This window comes from Tamandua tetradactyla, chromosome 2, assembly GCF_023851605.1.
Source record: "Tamandua tetradactyla isolate mTamTet1 chromosome 2, mTamTet1.pri, whole genome shotgun sequence".
Lineage (NCBI taxonomy): Eukaryota > Metazoa > Chordata > Mammalia > Pilosa > Myrmecophagidae > Tamandua > Tamandua tetradactyla.
Window position 1 is genome coordinate 155,789,861 of NC_135328.1, and position 19,824 is coordinate 155,809,684.

The 19,824-nt window shown below is 39.2% G+C and overlaps 1 protein-coding gene across 2 annotated transcripts; it reads left to right on the forward strand.

Moving 5' to 3' along the window:
* The first annotated feature begins 3,348 nt into the window (after positions 1-3,348).
* LOC143674125 (uncharacterized) lies at positions 3,349-9,958 on the forward strand. Of its 2 annotated transcripts, none has more exons than XM_077149451.1 (5): positions 3,349-4,563; positions 6,028-6,154; positions 7,478-7,573; positions 8,086-8,168; positions 8,621-9,958. In XM_077149451.1, exons 1-5 carry the CDS (start codon positions 4,552-4,554, stop codon positions 9,812-9,814), a joined length of 1,512 nt encoding a protein of 503 aa, XP_077005566.1. In that variant the 5' UTR covers positions 3,349-4,551; the 3' UTR covers positions 9,815-9,958. The 2 variants fall into 2 exon arrangements, with proteins under 2 accessions (XP_077005566.1, XP_077005565.1); XM_077149450.1 differs by having other exon boundaries at positions 3,350-4,563; positions 8,618-9,958.
* Positions 9,959-19,824: the final 9,866 nt, after the last annotated feature.

The window sequence follows — 19,824 nt, forward strand, 5'->3', positions numbered from 1 at the left end:
ATTTTGATTGGTATTGCATTGAATCTGTAAATCAATTTAGGTAGGATTGACATCTTACCTATATTTAGTCTTCCAATCCATGAACACGGTATGCCCTTCCATCTATTTAGGTCGTCTGTGATTTCCTTTAGCAGTTTTTTGTAGTTTTCTTTATGTAGGTTTTTTGTCTCTTTAGTTAAATTCATTCCTAGGTATTTTATTCTTTTAGTTGCAATTGTAAATGGGATTCGTTTCTTGATTTCCCCCTCCGCTTGTTCATTGCTAGTGTATAGAAATGCTACAGATTTTTGAATGTTGATCTTCTAACCTGCTACTTTGCTGTACTCATTTATTAGCTCTAGTAGTTTTGTTGTGGATTTTTCCGGGTTTTCCACGTATAGTATCCTATCGTCTGCAAACAGTGATAGTTTTACTTCTTCCTTTCCAATTTTGATGCCTTGTATTTCTTTTTCTTGTCTAATTGCTCTGGCTAGAACCTCCAACACAATGTTGAATAATAGTGGTGATAGTGGACATCCTTGTCTTGTTCCTGATCTTAGGGGGAAAGTTTTCAATTTTTCCCCATTGAGGATGATATTAGCTGTGGGTTTTTCATATATTCCCTCTATCATTTTAAGGAAGTTCCCTTGTATTCCTATCCTTTGAAGTGTTTTCAACAGGAAAGGATGTTGAATCTTGTCAAATGCCTTCTCTGCATCAATTGAGATGATCATGTGATTTTTCTGCTTTGATTTATTGATATGGTGTATTACATTAATTGATTTTCTTATGTTGAACCATCCTTGCATACCTGGGATGAATCCTACTAGGTCATGATGTATAATTCTTTTAATGTGTTGTTGGATACGATTTGCTAGAATTTTATTGAGTATTTTTGCATCTATAATCATTAGAGAGATTGGCCTGTAGTTTTCTTTTTTTGTAATATCTTTGCTGGTTTTGGTATGACAGTGATGTTGGCTTCATAGAATGAATTAGGTAGTTTTCCCTCCACTTCAATTTTTTTGAAGATTTTGAGGAGAGTTGGTACTAATTCTTACTGGAATGTTTGATAGAATTCAGATGTGAAGCCGTCTGGTCCTGGACTTTTCTTTTTAGGAAGCTTTTGAATGACTGATTCAGTTTCTTTACTTGTGATTGGTTTGTTGAGGTCATCTATGTCTTCTTGAGTCAAAGTTGGTTGTTCATGTCTTTCCAGGAACCCGTCCATTTCATCTAAATTGTTGTATTTATTAGCGTAAAGTTGTTCATAGTATCCTGTTATTATCTCCTTTATTTCTGTGAGGTCAGTAGTTATGTCTCCTCTTCCATTTCTGATCTTATTTATTTGCATCCTCTCTCTTCTTCTTTTTGTCAATCTTGCTAAGGGCCCATCAATCTTATTGATTTTCTCATAGAACCAACTTCTGGCCTTATTGATTTTCTCTATTGTTTTCATGTTTTCAATTTCATTTATTTCTGCTCTAATCTTTGTTATTTCTTTCCTTTTGCTTGCTTTGGGGTTAGTTTGCTGTTCTTTCTCCAGTTTCCGAGTGGACAGTTAATTCCTGAATTTTTGCCTTTTCTTCTTTTCTGATATAGGCATTTAGGGCAATAAATTTCCCTCTTAGCACTGCCTTTGCTGCGTCCCATAGGTTTTGATATGTTGTGTTTTCATTTTCTTTCGCCTCGAGGTATTTGCTAATTTCTCTAGCAATTTCTTCTTTGACCCACTCGTTGTTTAGGAGTGTGTTGTTGAGCCTCCACGTATTTGTGAATTTTCTGGTACTCCGCCTATTATTGATTTCCAACTTCATTCCTTTATGATCCGAGAAAGTGTTGTGTATGATTTCAGTCTTTTTAAATTTGTTAAGACTTGCTTTGTGACCCAGCATATGGTCTATCTTTGAGAATGATCCATGAGCACTTGAGAAAAAGGTGTATCCTGCTGTTGTGGGATGTGATGTCCTATAAATGTCTGTTAAGTCTAGCTCATTTATAGTAATATTCAGATTCTCTATTTCTTTATTGATCCTCTGTCTAGATGTTCTGTCCATTGATGAGAGTGGTGAATTGAAGTCTCCAACTATTATGGTATATGAGTCTATTTCCTTTGTCAGTGTTTGCAGTGTATTCCTCACGTATTTTGGGGCATTCTGGTTCGGTGCGTAAATATTTATGATTGTTATGTCTTCTTGTTTAATTGTTCCTTTTATTAGTATATAGTGTCCTTCTTTGTCTCTTTTAACTGTTTTACATTTGAAGTCTAATTTGTTGGATATTAGAATAGCCACTCCTGCTCTTTTCTGGTTGTTATTTGCATGAAATATCTTTTCCCAACCTTTCACTTTCAACCTATGTTTATCTTTGGTTCTAAGATATGTTTCCTGTAGACAGCATATAGAAGGATCCTGTTTTTTAATCCATTCTGCCAATCTATGTCTTTTGATTGGGGAATTCAGTCCATTGACATTTAGTGTTATTACTGTTTGGATAATATTTTCCTCTACCATTTTGCCTTTTGTATTATATATATCATATCTGATTTTCCTTCCTTCTACACTCTTCTCCATACCTCTCTCTTCTGTCTTTTTGTATTTGACTCTAGTGCTCCCTTTAGTATTTCTTGCAGAGCTGGTCTCTTGGTCACAAATTCTCTCAGTGACTTTTTGTCTGAGAATGTTTTAATTTCTCCCTCATTTTTGAAGGATAATTTTGCTGGATATAGGAGTCTTGGTTGGCTGTTTTTCTCTTTTAGTAATTTAAATATATCATCCCACTGTATTCTAGCTTCCATGGTTTCTGCTGAGAAATCTACACATAGTTATTGGGTTTCCCTTGTATGTGATGGATTGTTTTTCTCTTGCTGCTTTCAAGATCCTCTCTTTCTCTTTGACCTCTGACATTGTAACTAGTAAGTGTCTTGGAGAACGCCTATTTGGGTCTAATCTCTTTGGGGTGCGCTGCACTTCTTGGCTCTGTAATTTTAGGTCTTTCATAAGAGTTGGGAATTTTCAGTGATAATTTCTTCCATTAGTTTTTCTCCTCCTTTTCCCTTCTCTTCTCCTTCTGGGACACCCACAACACGTATATTTGTTCGGTTCATATTGTCCTTGAGTTCCCTGATACCCTGTTCAAATTTTTCCATTCTTTTCCCGATAGATTCTGTTTCTTTTTGGAATTCAGATGTTCCATCCTCCAAATCACTAATTCTATCTTCTGTCTCTTTAAATCTATCATTGTAGGTATCCATTGTTTTTTCCATCTTTTCTACTTTATCCTTCACTTCCATAAGTTCTGTGATTTGTTTTTTCAGTTTTTCTATTTCTTTTTTATGTTCAGCCCATGTCCTCTTCATGTCCTCCCTCAATTTATCGATTTCATTTTTGAAGAGGTTTTCCATTTCTGTTCATATATTCAGCATTAGTTGTCTCAGCTCTTGTATCTCATTTGAACCATTGGTTTGTTCCTTTGACTGGGCCATATTCTCAATCTTCTGAGCGTGGACAGTTATCTTCTGCTGCTGGCGTCCGGGCATTTAGTCAGATTTCACTGGATGTCGGACCCAACAAGGTTGTAAGATTTTTCTGTGAAATCTGTGGGTTCTGTTTTTCTCATCCTGCCCAGTAGGTGGCGCTCCTGGCACACGTTTGTCTCAAGTGTTTGGAATGGATCCCCCCGTCACCGATCTCCGCGGCCTGGGGATTTCCGATCCAATTCTCTCCGTTGTTTCAGGGGCCGCGCGTGGTGGGGGCATCAGCCGCCGTGGCTTGAGGGGATCCTGTGACTGCTCGCCGGCCGCAGCGGGCCTGGGGAATTCGCCACCGGACCAGGAAGTCGCCTGCGGGAGAGGGGCGTCGGTCACCGGCCGCCGTGGCCTGGTGAATTCCCCACCGGACCAGGAATCCGCCTGCGGCGGGGGGGGGGGCCACCGCGGCTTGGATAGCCCTCTGATCCGAGACTCGAAGCCGCCCGCGAAAGAGGGGCGCCGGCCACCTCTGCTTGGGAAACTTGCCTCTCCCAGACTCTCAGCCGGCCCAGGAAGGAGGGAGGGAGTAGCTCCGACCACCGCACCTGCCGCTGCTCGGGAAATCGTGCGCCGCTCAGGAATCGCACCGTAGCCGAGTCTCTCAGTCAGACTAGCCAGTCCAGACTAGGGTACGCTGTGTGTCCATTCCCTGCCGTAGCCCCGGGAGCTGTTCTGCACTGTTTCAGTTCACCTAGTAGTTGCTTTGGAGGAGGAGAAACTAAGACGCACGTACCTTACTAAGCCGCCATCTTGGAACCACTGCTATCCGTGTCTTTTTTAGCTAGAGTATCTAAGAACTCCTACATTTTGAGCCTGGAAGAGGTGTAGCCTCCCCTTACTTCTCTTGGAGCACATTTCATGCTGATTGGGCTGAGGCTACTCCCATATGAAGTGTTTGGAATTCATAACAGATGTGTCTGGATATTGTGGCCAGAACTTGAATCTGAAGGGTTCTTTCTCCATTATCAGGTTTTTTCACCTACTGTTTATCTGGGTGTGAGAGAAAACCCAGAGGAAAACAGTTGTCAGCTGAGCTATTGACAATGCAACCATGGGTGAGTATGGAATTCTTCTTTAACTGAAATTACATCTCTGTCATTGGTATATGGGCAGATTTCTTCTGTTGGATGGATATTTCAGATACTTTCATCAGCTATTCAAGATCTGAGCTTAAGTTTACCCAGGACTCTAAAATAGTTATGGTACAGTATGGATGCTGTTATTTCAGCAGGTGCATTCAGTCAATCCAGAGTTACAGTTGCTGGGGTTTAGGGCTGTGCATTTTTGACAGAGACACAAGAAAGAAGGTTGGCAAATTAAAGGAAAGAAGAAAACGTTTGTTTATTTTCCCCAATTTTAAGTTTCTTAAAGTTTTGATAGAATATATTTTCACATTTTGAAAGCTTCAAAAAAGGAAAACTAAAGTTCCCCCTTAACACTGTAGTCCCCAATTCCCCAGCTTAAATTTTTGTAAAACAGTTTTATTCAAATCTTATAAATGGGTGCAATGTATAGGAAGTATTGTTTCCTTAATTTTGGCTGTGATTCAGGAGGAATATAATACAATAAAATTCATGCCCTTGTGAAAAGTTTACAGGATTGGTGATACAAGAAGCAGTCAAGGGCTTTATTAATCTTCCACAGACAGATGAATATAAATGATAGACAATGAAAACTAGTGTTCATAGACCCCAGAAAAAGTTGAAAATGGGAGTCTCCTACCACAGAAGTGGTCAGGCTAGGTCCATCTTTCAGTACAACCATCTCAGGAGTCCCTACTTGTTATCATGAATCATCTGTGCTTATAGTGAACACCTAAGTTATGTAGAATTGAGGGAGACAGCCCTTATTAATCCAGAGTTCTGTATGAAACATGCTAAGTACTCCACAATTCTGGATATTGCTTCAAAATTCCTTGCCATTTTAATGAATAACATAATATAATATTAATAACAACTCAATCCAATTAAGTGGATTGGGTTTATTTAAAAAGCACTTCACACATTAGCTCATTGGATCTGTGAAAATATTTGAATATATTGTTAAACAATTTCGTAAATCAGAGACAAATGAGATCATCTATATAGGAGAATAAGCTAACCATATCATCACTGAAAAGTGAAATATCATGGATAATGCTTGCCTTATGATGAGTCACAAGATTTATTTCAAATTGGTGGAAAAGCATGATCTAGTTATGATTTCTCAAGTGCAAGTTTTATAATGAGCACCAGGAAATCATAATTACAAGTTTAATGGGAAATTTCCAGGAGTATATCATATCAAATATTACATGATATTCCTTTGCAATAGAGTTTTATGAATTCAGAGTGTGTGTCTATGAGTATATGTGAAAGGCAGATGGTACTTTAGTATTGAAAGTGATCTTACTGGAACTCCAAACACATTTTGAGCTTTATAAACACAGTCTCTGCTTCCTCAGTGCTGTCATTTTTGAACAACATACTCAGGACATTGGTAAGGTTGGCCGTCTGTGAATGCAAATTTCTGTGATTTAGGAGTTAGTGACCTTAAAAGATGTAGCTGTAGACTTCACCCAGGAAGAATGGGCCCTGCTTGATACATCCCAGAGAAAGCTGTTCAGAGAAGTAATGCTGGAGAATATCAGTCATCTTTTCTCAGTAGGTGAGTCTCAAACAAAATTTTCTATCATTGATATCTATCTCTATCATCTATTTAGTGTGTTCTAATGTATTCTACCAAATACATAAATATTTATCATGTATCATCTTCTATTTACTTATTTAAATATTTAGATCAGATTCTCCATATTGTTGAATAAACTTTGTTTATTGTTTTGTTTTTACATTTTAAAACTTTTATGTTACTTTATATCATTTTATAACATACAACTGCCTAAATGAGTTTTGTATCCTTGTTAAAGAAATTTATGAGAGAAGTTGTGGGTTTACAGAACAGTCATGCATAAAATACAGGATTCTCAAACACCATTCCACCTCCAACACCTTGCAATAGTGAGGAACTTTTATTATAATTTATGATCGCACTTTTTATAATTGTATTATTTTTAATGGCAGCTACCTTTGTTACAGTTGAGGAATGATTATTGAAATAGTACTATTAACTATATACATATTTTTAAAATAGGTGGTTTTTCCTATATATTATTAACTCCTTTTATTAGTGCCATACATTCATTATAATTCATGAAAGAACATTCTTATAAAATTTGTTATAGCCCATGTTCTATTATACGGATCACTGCTTTATACAGTCATATGTTTTAACTTTTAGTTTTTATGTGGCCTAAAGTTTCCCCTTTTAGCCACCTTCACCTATATATAATTAGTGCTGTCAATTACTCTCCCAATAATGTGCTACTATTACCATTATCCATTTCCAAACATTTTCAATCAACCTATATATAAATTTTGTACAAATTTAGCATCAACTTTCCATTTTCTACCCCCAAACCATCCCCTCGTAATCTACATTTTAGTAATGCTAAGAACTCAGTGAGTAAATTTTGAATACATAAATAAGTGACTAAATATTTTGAAATAATTATTGTATTTCAAGGGCTATGCTGAATCTTCAGAACACAATAGTAAAACCATCATATGTATCATTTTACACATAGAATTTAGATTGTTCTGATGGAGTTTATGTTTATTGGATTATTTTTGAAAATAGTAACCAAACCCTGTGGAAACACAGAAATTCTCCCCATTTAGAATTTGTATGGTTTTACAGTTTCTCTTTGAAATTGTGCATGGGCAGCAACAAATACAAGTGCTCACTATAATGGGCACAAGGTCAACTGTTACCCAATTTTTTTGTAAAATATTGGCAATATTCTATGTTCAAAGTACTTTTGCCTTGCTGACCTAGAATGCTGACCTTATTCTTTGTTAGTTTGCCATGGGATTGATGTTAGTTCACTCTTTTTAACACACTAAAATATAGACTTTTTTTCCCTTCAAATAGGATATCAGGTCTCCAAATCAGATGTGTTTTCCCAGTTGCCACAAGAAGAGAAATTGTGGAGAGAAGGAATACAATTTCTCAAAAAACAGAGTGCAGGTGAGCTCAAGGAACCTGTGCACTAGTAGAGGAGGGACCTGGCCAGTTAGTAGTAGGTGTTTGGAAATATCAAATTCAGGTTTCTGTAAGTGAGTTATAACTTCTCAACTGTAGGTGGGGAAATTTTCTTCATATGCAGCCATTATTCCATATACTCGTTAAGCTCTTTTCATGTGAATTTGACTTGGGTAAAGGAATATTCATATACAATTAGTTTAGAATAAAACTTTCACATAATGGTCCTTGTCCTGGTCCTTCCTTTGAAGATTTTCTCTCTTTATCTCCTTGACATCCCAACTTTTTATTTTTCTTGTATTTCAATCCTGAAAATTTTTCTTATTTTTAATGTCCTGTAATGGTTTCTTCTGCCAGTGTATTTATTAATTAGATATTCTCTCCCAGCCAAGTGTTAATGTTAAGATATACTGAGAGGGATTATTCAGGCTTTCCAACATTTTCATTCCCCTCATGCTCATTTAATAATTTATTGTGTTTTTTTTCAATTATTACAGGCAACAAAAGTGCCTTTAAAAAAGACGAAATTATATTCGTGCAACCTATCTGCAGTAAAGACACTTTTAACATCATGTCATTGGTAAGATTCATTGGTGTGAGCCCTAGTTTTCCAAACAGACCCTTGAGAGTGCAATAAATTAGAAATTTAGTACAATCAACTGATTGTAATTAATGTTGGGATTAAATGCTAATCCAACAAACATCTCTGATAGTTCAAATTTAGGGAAAAATTAACCTGAACACAAAACTCTAACCTGAGTTTATATAAAAAGATAATTGCATAAATGTGGTTCACATATGTAATCTTTGAAACATCATGAAATTCTAAATTGTATAGTTCTGTAATTGGTATGGTATAATAGAGAAAATCTTTGGTAATGAAGGAGAATAGTGTGTATATGAAACTAACATGGGAAAGATTTTAATTGGAGACTGTCACTTGAAGGTTAGTCTAGAATTTATATGTAGGGAAATAAAAAATAATATATATAGACAAATGTTTTACATGTCCCATTTAATTCCCCACAGCAGAGATCTTACACTCAAAAGAATTCCTTTAAGTGTAATTATTTAAAAGAAGACTCCACTCACAGATTCACAGTGACTCAACAAGCATTAGTTCACAAGACAAAGGAACCTTATTTCAGTAAACCACTTGCTAAAGTCTTCAGTGATCAGGTATTTTTTAGTCAACATAAGGAGAATCACAGTAGAGGTAAATCAGATGAATGCCATGAAAGTGCTAAGGTTTTTTTGGAAAGCTCTAGCCTCAGACAGTACAATGGAACTCACATTGGAGAGAAACTCTATGAATGCCATTTATGTGGAAAAGCCTTCAGTCAATGCTGTCGTCTCAGACGACATGAGAGAACTCACACTGGAGAAAAGCCCTATGAATGTCATGTATGTGGAAAATCCTTTAGTCAAAGTTCTTATCTTCGACAACATGAGAGATATCATCACACTGGGGAGAAACCCTATGAATGCCACTTTTGTGAGAAAGCTTTCGTTCATTGCTCTACCCTCAGACAACACGAAAGAACTCACACGGGAGAGAAACCCCATGAATGTCACATATGTGGAAAGGCCTTCAGTCAATATTCTTCCCTCAGAGAACATGAGAAAACTCACACTGGGGAGAAACCCCATGAATGTCATCTATGTGGGAGAGCTTTCAGTCGATATTCTAATTTTAGACAACATGAGAGAACTCACACCGGAGAGAAACCCCATGAATGTCATCTATGTGGGAGAGCCTTCAGTCAATATTCTCATCTTAGAAAACATGAGAGAACTCACACCGGAGAGAAGCCCTATGTATGTCATCTATGTGGTAAAGCCTTCAGTTCAAGTTCTTATCTTCGACAACATGAGAGATACCACAATGGAGAGAAACCCTATAAATGCCATCTATGTGGGAAAGCCTTTATACAATGGTATATCCTCAGACAGCATGAGAGTACTCACACTGGAGAGAAACCCCATGAATGTCATCTATGTGGGAAAACCTTTGGACGATATTCAAACCTTAGAGAACATGAGAAAATTCACACTGGAGAGAGGCCCTATACATGTCATCTATGTGGAAAAGCCTTCAGTCAAAGTTCTGATCTTCGAGAACATGAGAGAACTCATACTGGAGAGAAACCATATAAATGCTATTTATGTGGGAAAGCTTTCAGTCGAAATTCTAATCTTAGACGACATGAGAGAACTCACACTTGAGAGAAACCCCATGAATATCATCCATGTGTAAAAGCTTCCATTCATAATTCTGCCCTCTGTCCACATCAGAGAACAGACACTGGACAGACACCTTGAAAATAGCATTTATATTGAGAAACTTAATTTTCTAACCTTATACAACATATGATTATTCAAATTGAAGACAAACCCTATGAATGTCATCAGAGAGGGAAAGCCTTGAATCAGTATTCTTACCTTAGATGGAATGAGAGAACTCACACTATAAAATTTTGAATATGGTAGAAACTTTAACCATCCCTTTATCCTTTAAACACACCAGAGAACTCACATACTGAAGAAACACTATGTTTGTAATCAATATGGAAGTGCCTTTAGTCATCCATATACTTCAGTTAATATATGGAAATTCACACAGGAGGTAATTCATGTGAATGTCTTCTATATGGCCAAGCCTGGTAGGAGATGGTCTGATGTTATACCACATGAGAGAATTCACAAGATAAATCTAAGGGAAGTGGAGAGTTCTAATCTACCACTCTGATAATCAAACCAGAGAAATTGCATGTGAGAAATTCTATGTCTATACTGAATATAGGAGTTCCTTAATTTATAATTTATTCTTTAAATAAAATGAATGAACTACACAGGAGTGAAACACTAGGTCTGTAATCATTGTGCACTATCATTTAGCTAAACACAGGCCATAGTGTGTGTGCCTGTTTGAAACTGTCGTGTATCCTAGAAAAGCCATGTTCTTTAATCCTGATTAAATATTGTTGGGTGGGATCATTTTGATTGGGTTGTTTCCATGGAGATGTGTCTCCAACCATTCAAGGTGAGGTTGCTTAAGAAGAAACCATTTTTGAAAAAGCCACAGAGCCAACAGAGCCAACATGAGACCCAGATGTTTGGAATTGCATTAAAAAAAGGCCCCAAGGAAGCTCTTTAAAGAAGTCAGGAGAGAAAGCTAGCAGACATCACCATGTGGGCCATCCCAGCCAACAGAGCAACCCTGAACACCATCGGCCTTTGCTTGAGTCAAGATATCTCTCTCTAGATGCCTTAGATTGGACATTTTTCTGTCCTTAGAACTGTAAACTTGTAATGTAATAAATTCCCTTTGTAGAAGTCATTCCATATCTGGTATATCGCATTTTGGCAGATTTAACAAACTAAAACAGTATGCTAAAGAAAATTCAGTTTAGGATTAAGTATGAAAACATATAATAAAAGTGAAAACTCCTTACTAGGAGGGTGAAACCCCTGGGGGAATTCCAGAAAATTGATATTGGAAAATGTATTCAAAGGAAAATCACTTATTCAGACATTGGAAAGCTTATAGACATCAGTTATTGTGGATTTGTATTGTGGATATTGTTTAAGGAGTTTGGGCAAATTATTGGTTGTTTATGGATTGAGTTATGGAGATCAGTGGTGGACATGCTATAGTTTTGGGGATAGTAGGAAGTGTGAAGTCTGTGATTTGGGAGTCTTCTAGGGCAAATTAATATACTCTATAATGCATCAGTGATAGACATTTTGGGGGTCAGTGATCAAATACCTGAAGGGTAGAAAGAGAAATGTTTGCTTTGTTTCTGACCTTGGAGGAAATAGTACTTCCTCTTAATGACAATCTTTATTAGTGGGTGAGAGAATCTTGCATACAGTAGACCGTGAAGAGGTCTACATTATTGTCATTCCCCAGATGAAGACCATAATGACTTCCATGAAAGTCACAGTGTCGAATTTCATGTGCCAAAGTGGGTACTTCTGCATTCAAGTACCAATTGTCTACAACTGACCACCGCGGTCCACTTACCTCTTCCACTGGCCACAGCAGGCTGTTATAGGCAGAGATAGTGGAGTGGAAGAAAGCTTCAGCTCTGTCTGTTATGAATTTTTTAATGTTCTCTTCTCTACCCGGGAGGCAATATTGCCACTGTTGGACAGTGTATGTAGGTGGGAGCACAGGGTGTGCATGGTCTGTCACTCTCCCAACCTTGTTTGCTGGAATTTGGGGAGGTTGGGGAGTGTATACTTGTACTCACATTGGGATGTGCAGTGGTGCAGGATACCTACAATGTATTCCCTGGTAAGAGACATGACCACAGAGGTGGCCAAAGGGACCAACCCACAGGTAGCAATAACCTCCCATCCCGTACGTGGAAGGTCCAAAACCTCGCAATATTATTCACCCCTCCCCCTGTATCTCCTGGAATAATAGTGACCCTGTATCCAAAAGTGTTATAAAGTTTTGTTCAATGGTCCCAAATTGTACACACACTGGGGCATATAGCCTATGGTCCCTGGGGAATGTTCAGGGACCTTGGCCTCACGCAAAGCCATTTTCAATTTTTCAAGTCTTGGCAAAGAGGCCCCTCCCAGCTACCAGAATCCTCAGTCAGAGCCAAATTGAAGGTGGAAAATCTCCAAGTTCCTCTTTCTTCTCTACTGTCCATATCTGGGGATTGAGCAGAGGGGATTAGGAAGAGAAAGTCCTTATTGATCTCATGATTCTCCTTCTAACTTATATTTTCCTCAATGTTCTCCACTGGAGATCCCATGTTGTGATGCCATTTTGGTACCCGCTAGTCTAATAACCACAAGAACATAGTTTGGCGAATGTATTCCCCAATGAAAGGGTGGCTGCTGACTCAACATGTGGATCACAGGATATACTGGATTAATACCTCCCAGGTGAATCTCTGGGTGAGGAGAACAAACTTGCAACCCCATTCAGCAGAAGACTTTCTAATAAAATCATCAATGTCCTACCACAAACTGGGAATATGGTGAAGGGTTAAGTCCTTCCAGTGGGATGAAGTATCCATGTGTCAGAACTCAGTTGTGTCAGTGTGATCACAGCTTCTGCCTTGCTACTGCAAGCCTTAGTTGGAATTCTGGGAAGGTCACATGCTTCTGTGATTCCCTGAAGGATTCAGCTGAATAGAACCTGCGGTCACATCTCTAACTCCTCCCTCCACAGACCACATATACTCTTTCAATTGCAGCAAAATTTGTTAGAGGACAGTATTGGATGTGAGGTGGCTAATACTCCTCCATCAGGCTGGTTGATCAGGGTGGTAGTGGTGCCCTCATTGTAAAGTTAGTGAAGATCCACACTGGGCTTCTGCCCATACCTTTCTTTCATATCCCGTATCTCCTCTGTAAATCCCATTATTTCATTTTCCCCACCTTCAGTTCTAATATTCTGCTGAATAATGACCAGCCTCACACTGACTACAAGATCAGTCTGTGTTGCCTCATTGCAGGTATACCTGCTTTCATAATAAGAACATATGTAAGAAGCCATGTGCCAAGGTGTAGTGTATGTTAGGTAGTGGAAGACCAACCTCAAGGATCTCAGCGTGGAGCCAGCTAACCAATACCCCGGTGTTCATGGGGGATTCTCAAAGTTTTGTTTATTGCTTCCCCCAGAGAATTATAAACACTATGCTTTAGATTTCCCACCTATGGGTCATTACCTCTACCTAGGTTGGTAGGGCATGGCTGAAACTTCAGTTTAGCCCACAAAGCCATCCATCCTGTTTTATCCAAGATGCTCCTGTACAAAAGGAATGTAAAAGTGATGAAAAGAATGGGCAAAAAATTAACCCATTCCACTCCATTCTTCCACATGCACTCTGCTTGCAGCACCAAAATCTGTGGAGTAAGTTGCTGTATGGTACATTATGGGAACAGAGGTTCAGGCACAACAAAAACTTAGTTAATGAACCTTTTATTGCTTGCGCAGCACAAACTGTCCAAAAGAGAAAGGGAAAAGATTTCATCATGGCCAGTCTTCCAGGGAGGCCAACTGCCAGTATTTGTAGACGGCAGCGTAGCATCCTAAGTTGTCATCAGAGAGGAAATATTCTGTGCTGTTTGAGTGTTGTGTTTATACACTGCAGCAGGAGTGGGACATGCCACTTAGAGTTCCTGTCCTGATAAGCAGCTGGAGCTGCATCCTCCCAGTTTCCAGATTCAAGGTTTGGTCAGGCCTTACTATTAGACTTAACATCTTCATCAGACTGTGGTTGGAAACATACTGAGGCATCTGCACACAATAGGAAAGGAGATGGTGTAGGCAAATGCTGAGAGGGCTTCTAGTGGATCCCTGACTTACCCAGCAAATTAAATTCTCCATTGCGCCTCATGTAGGCACCATTTATTGTACATTGGGCTACTTTGTCATGTCCTGCAATAGTGTTATTGCCCATAGAAACATTAAATTTGGGCTCAAGAGAAACAATCCTTAGATTCAAACCACAGCATTTTTTTACAGTACTCATTAGGACCTTCTTCTATGGATGGCCTTGTGATATTTAGTGTTTCACTATGACATTAGCTGTTATCTAAGGTTTGGGCATTCTGTATGGAAAGATCTTGGACTTCAAAAGATGTCTCCCATGGACAATGGAGTCTATCCTACTTGTCTATAGAGTGGTTTCATAAAGAAACTGCTCCATACATCCAGTAGGCCAGAGAGTTTGATTGGAATGATGTGGATTGATGGCTAAAGGCTGACAGAGCTGTCAGTGTTGCTTAGGTTGATGGCTCCTGCAAAAGCCTGTTGTTGGAACCATTGAACATAGGTGTTGTCCATCACTGTGAGATAACCTGAGGAGGTGGAGACAATATCATTTAACCCCTCCACCCTCTCTTCCTGGAGTTCACAATACTCTTTCACAATGAATTGTCAAGATATGCCTACCCAAATTCTCTGCCAGAGCTCTGAAGCCAGAATTTTGGCAAGGACCCTTTATCTTTGTTGTTTAACCCAGACCTCCAGCCCTGATCATCCAATCTGGGGAGCGAAGTCTTATCATTAACATAGTTCATAGAGCCAATGATAATGCCCACCTGTACTGACAGGTTGCAAGCCCAAGTTGCAACCAGAAGAACGCAGTCCCTTGACAGTGTGTTGCCCCTACCCATGTTAACCTGGAGTTCCACAAGAGCATCTGCTTCACCTTCAGGTTGGAATTGGGAGATCCTTCTAGTAATACCACTGATGCCTGATCACAAATCATCCTCAGGGGTTGTGTTCTCATATTGGTACACTGAAATTGTAGTTCTATAGGACTGGCAATGTCCATTGGCCCCAGTAGCAAAGTCTGTTCCCCTCTATGTTTTGCATGTCCTCTAGAGCCTGCCATTGTTGGGGTTCCCATTTAGAGATGGCCCCCTTGTGGGTGACTTTAACTAGAAGGGCCTAAATAGTGCGCAAGTGTGGCACATGTTTTCATTAGTAGTCAAACATGACTTTCAGCTCTTTTCCTACTTGAGGTGGGAGCTGCCAGTGATGACTTTTATTTGACTTTGTCCATTATTCTTCTCTGATTTCCAGCACAAGTGGCCACTAAAAAAAAATTGGTCCTGATGGTCAGTCCCCTGGACCTTGTTAAGGGTGACAAGTTGTTACAGTATGTATGACTATATCTAGGACATGTTCAGTCAATTTCTTAGTGGATTCTGCAATGTGGATGACAGCAATATATTAGATAGCAAGTACTCCATGGGGTTTGGAGACTTATTACAAGTCTACCCTTACCCACTTGTGAACATATTGCAGAAGAATTGAAATAATCTTGAGGAAGCACATGAAATACATACTGTGGACCATTCCACATGAATTCAAATTGATCTTGATCTTTGTCCTTCAAAGGGATTGAGAAAAAATCATTTTATCCAGGTCAACAAGACCAGTCACCAGAGCGGTCTGCCACCATGTTAGTGACAGCAATAATGTCATGTAAATTAGGGACCAAAGGCAATACCTCAGCCTTTTTATCTGTGTTGATCTATTGTTAACCTCTAGGTTCCTGATGTCTTTTTAGAGGTCCAGACTGGGCTACTAAATGGTGACAAGATGGTTCTTAACATTCCTGCAGGCAATACCAGTAATTTCTGTCTCCCAACCTGAGCAGCAATACTGATTTTATTTAATAACCCAGCAAGGCTTGCCCCATGAAAGCTTTGATCTCCCTATTTTCCCTTCCACCCTAAAATTGGCAAAGCAATGCTTTTCCAAGGTGGGATTCTGAGATGGTGGCCACACCACCAATTATTATTTTTAAAGGTAATAATATTGAGGTAGCAAGAAAAATCATTTCCCTACCTGACTCATTATGCTTACGGTTAAAATTGTCTCATTGATGTTCTGATTGGGGCACAGGGAAGCCTTAGGAACATGTATATCCCTCTCAGTTCACCATCTGGGAACTCAGAGGGCAGCTCTGCAGTATTCTAAATCTTTATAGTCATGCCAGACCTCTTCCTCCTGCTGTTTATGGCTCCTATGAAGGCTTTAACCTCTTAAAGGGACCCTCTTCCTGATAGCATTGGAATTAGCAGTGTTCTGTGATGTCACATCAATTTCTGCTTTGTCTATACTGTTTCAGTAGCCGAGGCCACAGTGGCCTGAAGGTGGGCCCCTTTGCATTTCACTGGTCATTCTTTGTTTTTCCTTTATGGTCCTTCAGTGAATCTTCTATTACCTAGCTTGCTTCTGTGGAAATAAATGATTCTGTGCTGTTGCTTCTGCCACAAAGTAGAATGCTGTGGTGGATATTTTCCACCACAATTCCTACCATCATCTCTTGGGACAACAAAAGGAGTAGGAGTGTCTTCCACTGGAGAGGCTTGTGTCTCATGAATCCCTCCAGGGATGTTTGAGGTACAACTGTCTCATCTACATCCTGACCAGTAGTCACATCTACTGTCATGAATCCCTCCAGGGATGTTTGAGGTACAACTGTCTCATCTACATCCTGACCAGTAGTCACATCTACTGCCTTAACCTGAAGGTCAGTTATAGCCTCATGAGCAGTTTTCCAGGGAGGTTTTACTCATTGAGAAATTTCCCCCCATTGAGAACAATGCTATCATTCCAAGCAACTTGGACTAAAAATGTCATAGTTTAACTCTGACTCTGTCCTGTTGGTTGTGTTGTTCAATGTGGAGCAAAAAAATGCATATTATCAAGGCATCAGTAGCTAACGTCTCCAGGATGTGCCATTTAGCTCAAGACATCTGAGACTGTAATGCCTCCGTATTGAAAGATTCACTAACCATGCTAAATGACACCCTGGATTTTGTCCATATCCACATCTTAACTTCTGTATTACATTTGTGAAAAAACACCTTGTTTTAATAGTTTCATTTTCAGCAACATCAACTATTCTTCATTGAGTCAAAACTGATCTAGCATAGTGCCCCCAAACAACCTGGACTGGATGGAGTTCCCTGCATGATGGTCTCAGATTCCTCTTAAGACTCATTTGAAACACTTGAGACGAGGTGGGTGGTGGGTTGTATGGGAGTGTGCAGCCAGGTGCCAGGGTAAAGTGCTTCTATTTTTCCTAATACATGCTTCTTACATCCCCATCCTCAGTAATCACACCAGTTCATCCTTGTTAACAAGGAGGTATCTTATATCCCACTTGACCCCATGAAGCTAGAGGGAGGCAAACACCTCAGTCAGCCTGTCATCCACCAGGGTGCTAGCATCCCTCTGGGTTTCCACCAGAGTGCTGACATCACTCTGGGAATACTGAACTGAAGAATCCTTATTCCTTCACAATGTCATGGGGTGCTTTGTTGGTGATTGTGCCCCCTGTACCAAGCTGCTGGGGAAGAGACGTATTACCACCCCCTGGTTAGGGTTCCTTCCTAAGAGGTCAACACACCCCATACAGATGTTAAAATTGCCAAGAAAAATCCAATTTACACAGGCATTAGATGGAACAATGCTTACTCACATAGAAAAGAGATAAAGCAAGATCAACTCCAGTAGTAGGCATCAGTCAGAACCATGAAGTGCCTTGCAGCCATAGCAAGATAGTCTACATGCATACCTCTCTCCTATATGCTATAGGTAAGGGACCTTCCTCCCTTTTGGGAACAGGCATAGACTTAAGAGGTAGGCCAGGTGCCATAAATTGAACATACATAGGCAAGGAGTGCCCAGTAGGTGTTTACATATGTTCTGAGCAAAAGGGAAGGAATGAGCCAGCAGAACAGTATCTGCAAGGGGATGTGTTTATCTCCAGGATAGTTTATTCCCAAGAGGGGAACAGGCCCACATTTATTATCCCATTCTAGAAACCAGGTTAATACATCTTGTAAAAAATACAGGGTTTATTTGTAGGTCACAGGGAAAGGTGGTTAGTTGTGCTTGGAACATCCCTTCAATAGTATAAAAAAGAGAAGAACAAACAAGAATTCAGTGAAGATGAGCAGTTCTTCATGTGCTTTTTAGCCTTCTGTATTTCCTCTTCAGAAAACTGGCTATTCATTTCCCCTGCCTGTTTTATAATTGGGTGGTTTGTTCTTTGGTTAGTGAGACATATAATTTCTTTATGTACACAGGGTATGAAGCCTTTATCCGATATGTGGTTTCCAAATATTTTCTCCCATTGAGTTGGCTTCCTCTTCACCTTTTTAACAAAGTCCTTGAGGCACAGAAGCTCTTGATCTTAAGGAGTTCCTATTTGTCTGTTTTTTCTTTAGCTTGTGCTTTAGGTATAAAGTTTAAGAAGCTACGTCCTATTTCTAGATCTTGAAGATGTTTCCCTACATTTGTTTCAAGAAGTTTCATGGTACATTTAGGTCTTTGATCCATTTTGAATTAATTTGGTTATAGAATGTAAGGTTGGGGTCCTCTTTCACTTTTTTGGCTATTGAAATCCAGTTCTCCCAAGCCCATTTATTGAAAAGACTATTCTTTCTCATAAAATAATTTTAATACTTCAGGAAGTACCATAATCCTTACAGAAATTGTTTTACTAATTCCCCACAATTGGAAATTTTCAAGCGTAACTGAAAATCAACAGAGAAACACATACTCTGGGTATTGAGTATACATCTATCTGAAATCCCTTGAGATGACAATACTCTGAAAGTTAAGTTCATTTGGCTTATTCAAGACTAAGCCATTCCATCTTGGCATATTTTTCTTAATGTCAAATGTTATCTTTATGTATATTATGTGCATTCTTTAGTTCACCATTTTATAATTGGCAAACTCTGCGTTCAGTTTGGTCACAAATACCACAAATACTCACAAATGCAGTAGGATGTGTAGGTGTTTAGGGAAGTAAAGTAAATGTGAGGTATTATTTTCTGAATTTCATGGGGTGACTAGCAGCCATTGAAATCTTTCCCTTTCAATACCCTTCATTAATTTTCACAAACAATCCTTTTAGTTAACAGGCTACTTCTCTGTGTAAGACTCCCCAAGAAAATCATGGTTGCCCCTAAAGCCAACAATTACAGATTTTAGCATATAAATTATTATAGTTCTAATATCAGATTTTCTCCTATTCCCTGTAGAGTGATCAGAAATCTCCTTAGAATAAGGGAAAGGTTAGGAATAAGCAAGAAGACATAGGAGCATGGAACAGTAGAACTGATGTGCTGTTGGTTGTAAGCAAAAATGTTTCTTCAATCCTTACAATTGAGAGCCCATACTGGGTTTGAAATAATCAAAATGTAACAGAGTTGTCACACTAATAGCCCTGCAAATACTGGTCTGAGTAAGACAGAGTACAACGGGGTACCTATCTAAGAAATGTGGAAACTTTGTGCAAAACATTGGAAGTCCAAATGTTCAGGGTTTGGAGAACAACTGAGCACCTATAAGAAACTCAGCCATTTGAGTGAGCCCTCAGAAGAGTAGGGAGTTTATCAGTTTCTGGCTATGGTCACAAATACCACAAAATACATCAGCTTAAACGATGCAAGTTTATTGGCTCATGGTTTGCAGGCTAGGAGAAGCCCAGAATTTAGACTTCAACAAAGTGATGCTTTCTGCCTGCAGACCATAGCATTCTGGGACTGGCTGCCACCGGTCCTTGAGCACTTGAAATTTTTGTCACATGGGAATGCAATATGGCAGTGTCTTCTCATTTCTCTTCTGGGTTCTGTTGAGTTTCATATAGCTTCTCCTCCATATGGCTGTCTCCTCATAAAGCCTCTAGTAATAGTATTAAGATGCAAACTCATTCAGCAGGCCACACCTTTAC

Excerpts from the sequence above, each read along its gene's own strand:
- LOC143674125 (XM_077149450.1), top strand. Across the intron at positions 6,155-7,477 it reads CAGTCATCTTTTCTCAGTAG|GATATCAGGTCTCCAAATCA; the intron begins GTGAGTCTCAAA and ends CCCTTCAAATAG. Across the intron at positions 7,574-8,085 it reads TCTCAAAAAACAGAGTGCAG|GCAACAAAAGTGCCTTTAAA; the intron begins GTGAGCTCAAGG and ends CAATTATTACAG.